Source organism: Mixophyes fleayi, chromosome 2 (genome assembly GCF_038048845.1).
Source record: "Mixophyes fleayi isolate aMixFle1 chromosome 2, aMixFle1.hap1, whole genome shotgun sequence".
In the NCBI taxonomy this organism is placed as follows: domain Eukaryota; kingdom Metazoa; phylum Chordata; class Amphibia; order Anura; family Limnodynastidae; genus Mixophyes; species Mixophyes fleayi.
Window position 1 is genome coordinate 62,367,687 of NC_134403.1, and position 14,663 is coordinate 62,382,349.

At 40.6% G+C, this 14,663-nt stretch overlaps 1 protein-coding gene across 2 annotated transcripts in view; it reads right to left on the minus strand.

The window, feature by feature from the left end:
• Nucleotides 1-14,663, minus strand: part of FNDC3A (fibronectin type III domain containing 3A) — a 189,031-nt gene that overhangs the window by 157,125 nt on the left and 17,243 nt on the right. For both annotated transcript variants that reach the window (XM_075199105.1, XM_075199106.1), the window contains exon 2: nucleotides 3,840-3,980. In XM_075199105.1, coding sequence (XP_075055206.1) covers nucleotides 3,840-3,959 — 120 coding nt within the window. In that variant the 5' untranslated portion in view covers nucleotides 3,960-3,980. The remainder of the gene's footprint in view (nucleotides 1-3,839; nucleotides 3,981-14,663) is intronic.

Below are 14,663 nucleotides of genomic sequence, written 5' to 3' on the forward strand. Positions count from 1 at the left end.
ATTAGATTGTGAACTCAGTGGAACATAAACCAGAATACACTATCAGCACAATGAAGCAAGTGAAGTAATGTTACAAGGGCAGAACCTTGCCGTCTCCTGGCAATCTGCCACTCAGTGCTCTTCCATAGAATCAGTGAAGGGACAGAAAATAAGACCACCTCAGATAACCAATCTTTTACACATTGATGGGATGAAGAGAAAGTCTAGCTTGGCAGACCATGATCCAGCAACACATAGACTGACAAAGAAACACTGAGGAAGCCACAGACTGGTGGAACACTCCATACATCCCATGGGAGTCTCCTGGCTATGTATGCTTTATCCTACAGATTGTCTACTATTTATATTTAGTTATTGTGCTCATATTATATATATATTATATATATATACATATATATATATATATATATATATATATATATATATATATATATATATATATATATATTTTTATTTTTTTATTTTTTTTAATATTGATTTACTATTATTTATGGTTTTATCGGCTATCTTTGTTATTTTCTTCTTTAACTATTTTCGGTCATCTATCATTTTTTTTTTATCTTTTACTTCATTTGTTTTCATTTTTATGCTTATTTTCATTTCATTACATTTAGGGTATTATAACCCATTATCTGCCACTATTACATTACACTTGCTGTCACTCATTACCACGGTCATTCTTTACTCTACATCACTAACTCTACCCACTGGCTGCACCATCACAGTTCTCCGCAGTTCTTTTCTTTACTGGATGCCGTTAAGGATCATATTCACACTAGTGAATTTACATATTAGGCTTTTATATAAATATTTATTGTTTGGATAAATAAACGGTAAAATTAGACCATAAATACTGTATATTATAAACCCTATTTAGATTGAAAGATGTCATATTATATTGGGTCAGCAATGTGCCGGAACATTGTATGCCTTCAGTCATAGGTAGGAGCAGGGGTGAAACGCAACAAGTTTCCTCGGAAATCATTACCTAGAAAACCTGACTTTTCAGCATTTTTGTAAACTGCATGACCATCTTGAAACCATTCCTGGGTGTGAACTTTTGCATTCTTGTTTTACAATGATATTGCCTTAGTCTATGTGTTATCGGACAGTACTAATAGGCTAATGCTGTTAATTACCCATAATGTCTAGCCCCTACCTGGCCTGCACACCACCCACTATGAGCTTCTCTCAAACTCCGATACTTTCAGTCATCAACAGTCATTCCTGTCGTCCTCCCACCTACTTCTCTATTCACTTACTGCACAACTCTGACAAGTACCAGTATATACTTGTCCATTATTCATATCAGCCTTCTAATCAGAGCCATTTACATTATAGTTTTCTGTTGCTATTCCTCCTATAGCGAAAAATATTTCCAATTCTACTTATATACCCACACAATTTTCTAACCCTGCCATTTACCCTTCCCCTCCTCAGTTATATATTATGTACCAAATTCTATACCAGATTTCTACCTTAACTCTCATTTCTGTCATGCTTGAGGATCTGTCTGCACCCAGACTGTTTGGTTTCTCTGGACTTAGTCTGGTGACTTGATACACAAAGCTGGGTGGCCCGATTATGTTCCTTTGCATGTAGATGAAAGGACTGGTACAGGTGGTAATAGACTAGCAGAGGAGACCAGGCAGGAACTGGACTGCTGAACGGGAGTGGAACCGGGATGGAACTGGAATGCTGGAATCGAAGCGGAACCGGAATAATGCTGGAACCGGAATATAACCAGAATGCCAGAAGTGGAATGGAACCGGAATAGTGCTGGAATGCTGGAACTGGAATGATGCTGGAATGCTGGAACCGGAATGATGCTGGAATGCTGGAGCCGGAATGCAGACTGTACTGTCCAAGCTGGAACAAATAGGAAAGACTGCAGACTGCTGGGAACCAGGTTGGCATTTGGAAAAAACAACATTGCACTGGCAACAGGTAAGGGCTCCAGGAAGTTCTTTTATACTAGTTGTTGATTCCTGACTGGAGACTGCAGCCAGCTGGGCAGAAGCAGCACTCTTGAGTTGCTGAAATGGATCAGGTGACTATATCAAAGATGGCAACTCCCAGGAACTGGTTTTGGAGGAAAACCTGAAGTGGAGGCTGCTATCCCCTGATTGGCTGAGATGCATCAGGTGATCGAATCAAAGATGGCAGCGCCCATACCCTGATTCTGGAGTGGAGACAGACTGGGCAGCATCTTGCAGAGAGATCTGAAACCAGAAGAGCCTGAGGACCGCAGGGACAGCTTGGTAAGACAGCGGAGAGGTTACTGACAGGACCTGAGAGCCTGGTGTGTGACACCTTATTGCCCCTACCAACTCAATTCTAGAACTATCGTAAAAGCTAATCAGCACAGTACTTAACACTTGTACTTTTTCCATAGCCTTAAACAGTATCTTCCTTCTCACAACTAATCTTATTTCCAGCTCCTCCCTACGGCTCTACATCACCACTAATCCACCTACAAGACACCACACAAAGCACTGCACGGCAACCAACAAGCTTAGTATCTGTCTTGTGTTCTAGTCTGACTAGGTGGAGGACACCGTGCTGCTACACACACACTACCACCTATTACAGATAACAGCATTAGCATATTAGTACTGTCCGATAACACAGACTAAGGCAATATCATTGTAAAACAAGAATGCAAAATATCACACCCAGGAATTATTTTCAAGATGGTCATGCAGTTCACAAAAATGCTGAAAAGTCAGGTTTTCTAGGTAATGATTGTTTCACCCCTGCTCATACCTATGGACTGTAGGTGTACAATGTCTTGGCACATTGCTGACCCAATATAATATGGCCTTTTGCAATCTAAATAGGGTTTATACAGTATTTATGGTCTAATTTTACCATTTATCCAAACAATAAATATTAATATAAAAGCCTAAATATGTAAATTCACTAGTGTGAATATGATCACTAACAGCATCCAGTAAAAAAACCATCTCATTCATTTTAGGTAAAACCACTTGGCTGTGCCTTCTCCCTACCTTTATAGATGTCCGTGTGGGGTCTTAGAGAGCAGAGAAACTCCACAACCCTGGTGAAAAAATTGGACAGGTATTTCTTTCAGAGACCGCGGCCTATAAAGCTAATCTCCCTTCTGCCCCAGCTCAGACTACAGTATATATAAGGGACACCAGACCTGTTATATCTGGAATATAGGAGACCAATGAGGAAGCAAGGTCTCTATGTCCTGACCAGCCGTTGCAGGTAGTGTGTTTGAAGGTAACACACGCCATTTATGCAGGGGAGGGCTGACAAATTTTAGTCCAGGGGGGTAAGACTCAACTCAGCAGCCTATTAGGAACATTTTAAAGGAAAAAAAAAATGCAGGTGGCCCAGTGACCCAGCCCAAAATAGCCCACTATGGGACCGACCTGGGGAGCAGATGCCCCCCTGCCCAGCCCCTTTGCCGCTGCATTTATGTGACTGCAGCTCCTCCTGCAGAGGACTCAGATTGTCCAGTCCAAGTAAAAAAAAAAGCTGAAAATAATACTTCCAATCTGCTTTACTGGACTGGACAGAATCTTCCAGCTGAACATATCGGAGAACACAGCCAATTAAATCACTTAGAACCTGTAACCCCGCACAGGCCACTTTAAATGGCCAAGTCCAGCTTGTATTGGAAATAGGTTAACAACATCTTAATTATACCATAACTTATAAGAGGGATTGTCACGATCATAAAGATCGAGAGATACAAAATTGTGCAAAACTACATTGATTTAAGACAGAGCGGTATATGATACATGACACTTTTAGCTGGAAATGCCAATCTCATACACATTGGAGAATATAAACATATGATCTCTAACCTGTTGGGCGCCTTCTCCATTAACAATAGGTGCAGGAAGAAGAGGAATCTCAGTTGTTAGCAGCGGAGTGCTGTCCAGGGGTGGAGGATGATGCTCAGCCATCATGGATAAAACATACATTTACAAGATCGGCTTTAATCCCTACACAGGAGAAGGAGAGATAGAAAACACGGCATCTATTACATGTGTTTCATAACTTAAATGTACAACAGCTTTCAATAATCCGAAATTATGGCTTGTTCTTCGAAGTAAAAGGCTAGCAGATATTTTTATTCTACACAAGGGCCAGCAACAAAGGAGTATTATTTAATGTTTATTAAAAATATACTGCGACTGTAAACGGGTGGGAGTAACAAGGCTATTGACGAGTCAACAAAATTGAGGCGATTGGCTTTTTTAGGGTTTGGGCAACATTCATATTGTATGGCATATAAGTATGAGCATGTAGCGCCCATTAAAGAAAAGCGTCAGTGTCATTCAGGCTCTCAGGGGGCACAACCTTTCTTTTTTTGTACCGCTGAATTCTATTCACATATAAATTTTATTTTAGAAGGGGTGCAGTAGGAACTCTTCCAGGTGTCCCTGCATCTCAGCATTTAAGACCACTTGTAATAGTGATCAAATCCCAGTTGCCAGCGAGACGTCGCTCACTATTACAAGTGATTGCTTGGTGTGCAGTAGTGACTTTCATTGGGTCAACCACTTTTTGGAGGAAATCTCTGGTCAGATCACAATACCACCAGGGTTCCATCAGGGTGGCAGCGACACATTGATCTCTTTATTGTGCTGATCGTGTGTTTGACAACTAACTCACTCAGCTCCCAGGCACATTACTGTAACTGGTGGCTGTTAATGGCAGTACCAGTCTGGCAGGAGCTCCTGCCCATCATTCAATTGAACATAGATCTACTCTCTGATGCGATGAAACCTAAAGCAACAAACAAAGATGTACAATTGGTGGACAGGAATAAATATCACGCTATGTTCAATGCAATTTTTTTTTTTTAATGCAGTCTATCGATATAGGGTTTTAGAATCAGAATCTGCTGCCCACTTTAACATGCCAGATATCTGGGGGAAGCCAAGCCCAAAACACAAAATAATAGGAATCTTAGGGCAGCCACACAGGGCAATATCTTGGACATCACAAGTGAGTGACCCATTTGGACAAGACCTGGTCTCGCGAGGCTTGGGCTGAGCAACCAGATTACTTCCAGCACCACTTGGTCAGTAAGTGCAGTTGAAAAATGAGCCCAATAGCATCACCTATGATCAAACTCATAATTTACCAACATATCTGACAATGATGCTATAGAATTACCTTTGGGCATGGCGTTGGAACCACATACTTGATTATTGGCCAATTGCCTGATGATGCTGCAGATACCACAGGTTGTTTAGCCATTATTATCAAGGGAATGGGGGGAGGGGGGGGGGAGAAGACTAATAATCAAATTAGAATACATGTAAGGAATGCAAACACACAAAATAATAGTAATGGAGATGTTCATGATGTGACCTTATCATTTAACAAAAAATATTTTTTATTTTGGAAGGGTCCCTTAAATAAGCTTTTATGACCGCATTCCTCGAATAAATCATTAATTTACAAGACGCCACATAAATCTGCAGTGCCATACAGTGGGGAAGTAGAGCATAGAACAAAGGAAGCAGAATACTTTGCATAAGACTTAATATGAAAGGTTTATAACATGCAGGAGAAAAGGAATGTACAGCTGGAGGAGGTGACAGCAGACAAGCCAATAGGAAGAAGAGCCCTGCTCTTATTGGGGAGGGGCAAGGTTGGAGCATTTCATGCACTGGAGGCTAGCGGAGAGTTTGATTGGACGTGGGAGCGTGTTGCAAAGACCTGTAACAGCGCAGGAGATGTCTTGGAAGCGGGAGAGTGATGTGGTTATTAGTAGGGAGTTTGGAGATCGGTCGCTGCAGAACAGAGAAGGTGTGAGGGAGTTTGTATTGGGGAGTTTGAAAATGTATGGGGTGGAGGGGAACTTGATGGTAAGGAGATTGAATTGGATTCTATAGGCAATGAGGAACCAGTGTAGAGCTTGGCAGAGCTGGGAAGCAACAGCAGAGGAATAATTTGCCGCAGCGTTGAGGATGGATTAAAGTGGAAAGGGGAGGGTGAGAGGGAGGCCAGACAGGAAGGGATTGCGGTAGTCAAGGTGAGAGATAGTGAGAGAGTGGATAAGAGTTTTATTAGCGTCATGGGTGAGAAGGGGCCTAATCCTGGCAAGTTCACCAAGTACTATGATGAATAATCTGCCAAAGCTCCGCTCACATGAAAAGCAAAAAAACAATAAAATCACTTTTAAATCTTTCTGCTAAAATCTGTTTATCAGTTTCAAAACACATTTATATTTAATTGTTAAACAACTATACTTGAGCACAGTATTAACTTGCAGTTATGGAAAGTTTTTCCAATTCCAAAATCAATTAAGCTGCTGATAACAGTGTTGGCATTTTTTTATAAATACACAGATACAATATCTCACAAACTATTCATAGAATAGGTAAACTGCAGATAATTTAATTTTCCATTATTCACAGGTAAACAGCTCATTACGTTGGAACACTGCAGAGAACCTGATTTCAGGAAGATTAAGGGTATTTGTGCTTGTGTACGTTTTTGCTGTTAATTTGAAGCATTAAATAAATTGCTGGTTGAAACCATCACAGAAAACTTTTGTAAAAAAATATTAAAATTGATTTCACACTTAATTGTCACAGAAAATAATTTAAATTCCTTTCATGCTTTTGGGTGCTAATGCTAATGGTGGCATTTTGCTTTCACTCGTATGAACATGTCTGTTTTGCCACCTATTAACTTGCAGTCCATGATAACAAAAACAAACAAACAATGAAGTTAATAAATGAAGATGGAACCCAATGGATTCATTATCAAGTCAAACACATAGGCAGATTGGAAGAATATCACCTACTATAACCCACATTAACATTAGTAGTTACCACAGAAGTCTATAACCATATAATGTCACATGGTCACAGACTTTTATACATGACATTTGACTTCAAGGCGTATTTTTATATTCCTACACAAGCATTCTCATTGAACGCTGAACATGTCTCAACCACACACTGAGGATGCACCCATTCCTGGGCAGAACCAATAGCTGTGCAAATGTAGGCAGCACACTATCATCATCATCATCATCATACCATTTATTTATATAGCACCACTGATTCCGCAGCGCTGTACAGAGAACTCATTCACATCAGTCCCTGCCCCATTGGAGCTTACAGTCTAAATGCCCTAACATTACACACACACACAGACAGACAGCAAGACAGACTAGGGTCAATTTTTGATAGCAGCCAATTAACCTACCAGTATGTTTTTAGAGTGTGGGAGGAACCCGAAGCACCCGGAGGAAACCCACGCAAACACGGGGAGAATATACAAACTCCACACAGATAAGGCCATGGACGGGAATTGAACTCATGACCCCAGTGCTGTAAGGCAGAAGTGCTAACCACTGAGCCACCGTGCTGCCCCACTAGGAGCCGATGCCTTATGCATATTGTTACTGAAGTGCCCCAGGAACGTCACTGGGTCCTAGTGCATTGGCTGAATCCCCCCCTATATTGGTGTAGCCCACATCTTATCACTTTACTCTGTGCAAGCGTCACTCAGGCACTTCATGACCAATATATAGGAGAAACACTGATCCGTAATGTGCTCCTGAAGTTGTAACATCACTACTCAGTTTATAGAAACATTTACAGGCTACAAACATCATAACATCACTTGGGTGTTAACATTTTTAAAAAGGTTATATAAACTTTGAGGACTAGGTATTGTATTCACCATCTAAGATTTTATGTTTACAGAATAAGAAATGGATTTGTAATTGAGAATTTATCAGTAAGAGTAAGCCATTTATAGCAATACTCTGCTTATGTGCATCCAGCAAAAAAGCTTCTCTCATTTCTGTGGTTGGTGTTCTAAAGCCAGAATTAGTCCTTCTCTAAATGTTCTGTGTCTACAAATGACTGGTTTAGAAAGGGCCTCTCGGATCAGCTAGGGAGATGGAAGTCAGGGATCAATAAACTTATTTGCAAATGTTGTCACCTGGAAAATTTATTGTCCTTTACCGGTTTCAGCAGTTGTGCACAATACCTCTCTTTAAATATTTACTCTCCTCTCACAGATGTCTGGGTGTAATGATCAGCATTAATCACGTTACAAAGAGGGTGGTACATAATTGCTTCACATTTACATCATAGGGGATGTCTCAAGACTCATTTATCACAGTCATTTGTTTGAAGCTAAACTCTCCATTAACCATTTTCACATGTCCCTTGGAACGCACATTACTATGCTGCAAACATTAACCAATTACAGCCCAATATACCATTGCAAAAAGCTCATATTCAACTCTTCTCTGTCCTCGGTGCTGTTTACATTGTATTGTGATGCATCACTAGTGAGAGGAACCTGTTACAGGGGAATCATAGTCGAGTACATCAAAATATACAGTTATGTCCAAAGACAGAGACTGTGTTGAACAGAAATTCCCTGTACAATTGTGGCAGCAGAGTTATGACTGAAATAAACCCCAAACTTTGTTTTATATACAAATTCCACTGACCAGAGTAGCAGAATAATGAGGGGTTCCATCTCTAGGACTTGAAACATGGCAGAGCACAAAACCTATTCTCCAGGTAAAAACTTAAGTAGTTTCAGTTTCTAAATCTAACCCACAATAGAGCAACACATGGGACCAGGTAATCCGCACATTGTAGAAGAAAAAGGGAGAAACAATGTTATATTACAAACACCAGCAAAGACACATTATTTGTAATAATGGGTGCTTCATCTTGTGCATATTCATGCTAGTGGGGCACAGGCCCATGGACTAGTATTATGTGACCATTGGACTACATGTCACCACCAACAACACAATATGTTAGGGCTTTGTCCCCCTTTTAAGCTACACTATCACCTAGGAAAATAGTTCTTTAACATGCTCCCCTACTCCAAGCAGAGCACAGGGTATGGCTAGATGCAGCCATTTTTCCTGAGGCCATGTAAATTCTGTAACACTGGATCTGCAAATTAATAAAGCTCAACATTGTTAAATACTGGTCGCTGGGGAAGTGGGAGGCTGTGGTTGTGAGCGGGGAGGACCAACCACAAGCCGCATCCTCTTGATTGTGGCTTGTGATTGGTCCACCCACTCACACATCTACCATCATTTTTGGCCGGGGCTGAGAGAGACAGCACAGTCGCAGGCAATATAACTGCACGGTGCAGCTCCTGATGCTCAGACGAGATAGAGGGTGCACACTAAAGGTTTTCCTACATGGTAATGCAACTTTAAAATAAACTCTCAAATGCATGTCTTGAGAGTTACAAGGGAAAAAATCTTAACGCTCAAATCAGATGGAACCCTAGATTGACAAAACATTCAGTACCTGAAGCTTCTGTGAATACTCTAAGTAAACATTCTACAAATGAAAGTATACAACAAAACATTGAGATAATTTATTTATTTTTAACATTAAACCTTTCAATATTTTAAAGGAAAACAATCACAATTATACTTGTATAAGTTGTCAAAGTTAAACAGATCATTCATACTAGTAAAATTACATTGATTTTACTAAATTTATATTAGGGCTGGACAAATTGCAGTAGCCAAGGTGCCTTAAATATTACTGCTAGAGCCTAACCTGTGGGGGCCATTTCTATTGATCCTGTTGACGGAGTTCTCCACTTGTTATAGAATGTTCTAATAGAGTATTTCCAACTAGCCTACAATAACCTGAGGTTATATATATATAGCAATATATAATAGTAGTAATGTCTAATAATCCTTGCCAATAGAAATCCACTCCTGAATGGAAAACTTTCGCAATCCACCCAAGCAGATGCTGCTTTTTATCAGTCACCTTCCTGGCCGCATGTACCAAAATGTTAGTCAGGGGGAAGGAGTGGGGAATTGTTATGTTTTAAAAGAGGTCAATCACTTTGCAAAGCGGCTTTATAACATCAGCCATTTTATTCTGTCAATGTCATTGCAATTGGAAACAAGTGGGCCAACTATTGATTAAGGCAAGAATGGGTCATGTCAATGTTTTATATGCTTTTTAATATTACTAATCCACCAATAGTTTCTAAAATGGCACAATCACAGTTGTCACTTTGTTACATGTATATTTATATATGCCTAGTCTGTCCTTAAAAGCTCTCCGAAGACTGTAAAAAAATAAATAAAATAAAATAAATAAATAGTCCTAAATGGATTTCTTCTCACCCCCTACTTTTTGAATAGCTGCGGTTCAAGCTATTTAACTTCAACAAGTAATTTCTTATACATTCGTTCCTTCCTGATCCTTCTACTGCAAGTCACAACTATGGCCACATGAACAAAGAATAAAGTGTACTTTTCCTGATCTTGAGAATATGATCTTTCACTTAAAATAGCAGCCTAAGAGATGCCGGTAAGTGCTGGTAAAGTAGGTCATACTCTGGTAGTATTTCCAATTTAGTTAATCCAGGCAGACTACTACAACAATGCGTTTAACCAAGTGATAGATAGGCAGAGCTCTCTTCGGTCTTCCAAGCACTCCCCTGCAGCCCCCTGCTCCTTTATGCTTCATGCCCCATTGGCCCCACCACCTACTCTCGGCTTTATGGTCTGTTATACACAACTAGAGGACCCCGCTCTCATCGAACAGAGCTGGGGCAATGACGGAGACTTGGGGAAACATAAAAACAGATAAGACTGGACTTATTCTTTGCCAGGAACAGCCAACGTGGGGTCCTACAAAGCACTGTTTTTGGCCCCTTGTACACCTCCTCTTTAGGTGAACTAATTTACTTGTTTGACCTCTAGGATCACCTCTATACTGATAAGACCTATATCTACCATTCTTCTCCTTCTGTACCATCAACTCTCTTTCTGCTATATCCACATGGAGGTGCCATTGCTACCTAAAGCTCAACATATCCCAAACACAGCTTATAATCTTCACTCCTTCCACCAATTACCTTCAAATCGTCCTCACAAGTCCGCTGCCTTAGTGTCAACCATTGACTGACATCAAGTCTCTGTTGCCTCCACCTTCTAAATATTGCTAGAATACGTCCTTTTCTTACAAAAGAAGGAAGCAACTAAAACTCTTATCCATTCCCTCATCACCACGACTACTGCTACCTCCTTCTATTTATACTCATCCTAAATGCTGTGGCAACGCCTCTCAGAGGCTCCACATTCCCTCCACCTCTCAGAAAATCCCGACATAGCATATTCTGGTTTAAACTAACAGTATCTTTAAAACACAAACCTTGGTGGTTACAGAAGTGAAATTACAGCAGTACAGAAATACCAGAATCATAGGAACAGCACAGACATCTCTGTGATAATCGTGGGAACTCAAGTGGATAACGAATTCAATGTATATGGGCGATAAACTGGACACAAGCAAAGCTCCGCACACTATCCCATAATGTGAATACTTAAGAGCCAACATGTACACTGAGCTCTATCACAATATCTTTGTTAAATATAGTTGTAGCCTATTATAACTACCTGTAATTTATTTGAATAAAAATATATGATTTTAATGCTCCATGACTAATCCTGTAGAGAATCTAATTTAAATCAAAAAGCCATTATATTAAGTGGGATGTTTCTGATTAAGTAATAAATGGACACTGAAGGATGTTTAAACATTAACATATTGATGAATGTAATGCTTATTACCGGTAATGAACCTCTAATTTCAGAATACTTGAATGTTGTACGTCATCTCAGTTAACAATCTTCTAATCGCCAAACATTTGGAATTTAAATGTCACTTTCCAAGACTTCTGACAGCCAAAACCAAGGCTAAGCTAATGTTAAACGCACAGTAAAGATTCATAATTATTAGAGGAAAGAGAAACCGTATCTCACCAAATTCTACTGCCGAGTAGTTTCTATATCATCAGCAATGCTCGGTCTGCCCATCTGTCCAAGTGGTAGAGCAGTGATGACAGACCAGGCAGCTGGTGGAATCGGTGCTCATGTTTAGATGTAACATTATATAATTTGAGCAATTTATAGATTAAACAGTCCATCTCCTGCAATATCTTGTATCATGCCCCAGCACACAATCTTACCAGTATTGTTTACACTGGTAATTCTACAGTCTTGTGCACCCCTATAGATGGTACTTAATTATACTCTGGGTACTGCTCTCGTGAATGGTTTATTCTGTCCAATTAAAAACATGTTTTCATAGATCATGGACAGTTTTAAAGATAAAAAGATGGGGGATTGTTTGGGTGCATTTGGCAGGAACTTCAGTGAGCAAGACAGCTGAACTTGCTAATATTTTTTCTATAAGCAATAATGCCTAAGGTGGAGCTTGCATGGGAAAACAGTGAGCAGAGGTGCATATTCCAGGATCATGAACCGCTCATCGCACCAGGAAATGTACATTTGCGAGTTCAGTGGTGCAAAGATCACCAACAACAGACTACATAGCGGAGGAAGGAGATATGATCAAACTAATCAACCATCACTGACCAACAGGCAAGTTTTCATGAGTGACTCCAACCTACTGAACTCTACAGCCCTGTGTGCTGGTTTCCAACAATAAAGAGTTCTAATGATTCCATGTTGTCCTGGTATATTTTAGGTGCATTTAGTCCCATATAAGGCAAGGTCAAAGCTACACGCTAATAAATGATAGTGGTCATCTTCACCCTCCAATCTTCTAAAGCTTCCCATGGATGCAAAAATGTTATGATCTTTAACCAAATCATTGAAGGGGCTCACACACCATGGTTATTTGTGCTGCTGTCGTATTCAGTGAGAGCTTACAATCACTACGTATAAGGCACACAAACAATCTAATATAACAATATAACACTGTCTGGGTTTTCCATTGCGCTGACTTTTTATTTCTACTGCAGATAACACAGATCGTTGAAATGCTGTTATCTACTGGGAAAAGGGTAAATGCAATTGCTATGGATTACCAGCAGAATCATCACTGCCTCATAACGCTACAAGCAGTGAGTGTGCAGGGTCATGCATTAAAGACATTGCAGAACTCTAGGTGCACACTAATTTACATTTACCTCATTTTTACTCTGCTCCTTATCTACTGAACATTTTGCATTATTGTTTTTGAAATGCTGTGTATTACATGAAATAACTACTGTATACACATAACTAATAGAAGCAGACAGAAAATACCGAGCTTGGCCCACTGGCTTTGAAGAAATGCACCTTGTAAATTGGTGGATTCATTCATAGGGGCAGGGACAATGACATCCCATTTGCCCATATGACCACATTCCTAGATTTCTGACCTCTAGGAATCCCTCTCCCCCTCCCAGGCCTTTTGATCTGGGTGCGACAGTCCAGAATTGGGGGCTCTGTCCTACCTCTATGACCGTGGGCATTTATGTCCCGCCACTCGGAAAGCTGGTTGTATATCCGTTCACTGCTGCCCTACAGAGCCTGGCAGTACCTGCCATTCGTGTAGCAATGAATGGGTGTTTGATGAGTGGAGGTAAGGGGCAGCCTAGTCCCAAAGTTTGGACGTATGTCTACAAGACCCATTTATGACACCTCCCTAAAGATGTGTGTAGGGGGAGGAAGTGGTCAGCAATTTAGTCGGGAGGTAATACTTTAAAAAAAAACAAAAAAAACCACAAAGAGCTGTATTGGAGTGTAAGGTTAATGCTAAACAATCTGTTGTACTTTAGGAAAATTTCATTTCAGATGTTTCAGTGATTCTCCACAATCTTTCTAGGCCACGTACAGGTATACGCAGGCCCGGCGCTCCCATTAGGCAAGGGTAGGCACTTGCCTAGGGCGCCGGGCTCTGGAGGGCGCCTGGAGAGCGCACAGAACTGGAAATTAATTTTAAAACTGTGCGGCGACCGCTGACCATACCTGTCACGGCCGCCGCACAGCATTCAGATGCATGGCGAGGGGGGGGGGGAAGAGGCTATTGCTTACCACCGCTGCCTCTCTGCTCCGTCTCCGTCTCCTCCCCTCCACTTACTAGTGTCAGTGAGTGGAGTGGAGGAGATGGAGCAGAGAGGCGGCGGTGGTGAGACAAGGTAAGAAAAGACGGGGTGAGGGGGGAGGAAGGCGCCGATTTTTGCGGGGGGGGGGGGGGAGAGAGGGTGCCGATTTTGCCTAGGGCGCCATGGACCTTAGCACCAGCCCTGGGTATACGGCCTCTTATACCCAAACCTGGTGTTCATAAGTCTCCAAAAATCATTAACACCATTCAGCAAGCATCCCCAATTAAAATATTACTGAATTCTGATTGTTCCAGCTGCCGACACATACACAGAATTTTTAAGCAGCGGATGAAATATGAATACAAACTTTTCAACTGTCTTTTGGATTAGACTGCAACATATTAGATCATTCATGTACCCCACAAGAAGCAGTAAAACCTTACACCTGTTTTCCTGCATGGGCACCTTCATTTCAGTAATATTGTACTATTATTCCAGGTATTTGTTTCAGCAATTTAGCCAATTATAATACTGTACATAAACTTTGTCTCCAACACACCCTGCAACAAGCCTATAGTTTCCCTCAGAGAAAAATAACATAAAGACTAACAAAGGTCAGGAGACAGCTGATAGCAGCAACTATTACAATATTTTCTCATAAACAAGACCACAAAATAAACACATTTACACAGTCCTTTTATATTGAAGGAAAAATTTAGCAAAGTAACTCTGGACTGTTTGTTTATCTTTGTTCAGATTAGATTTTTTTTATACATTTACAGTTCTCAATTTACTTTACAAATTTG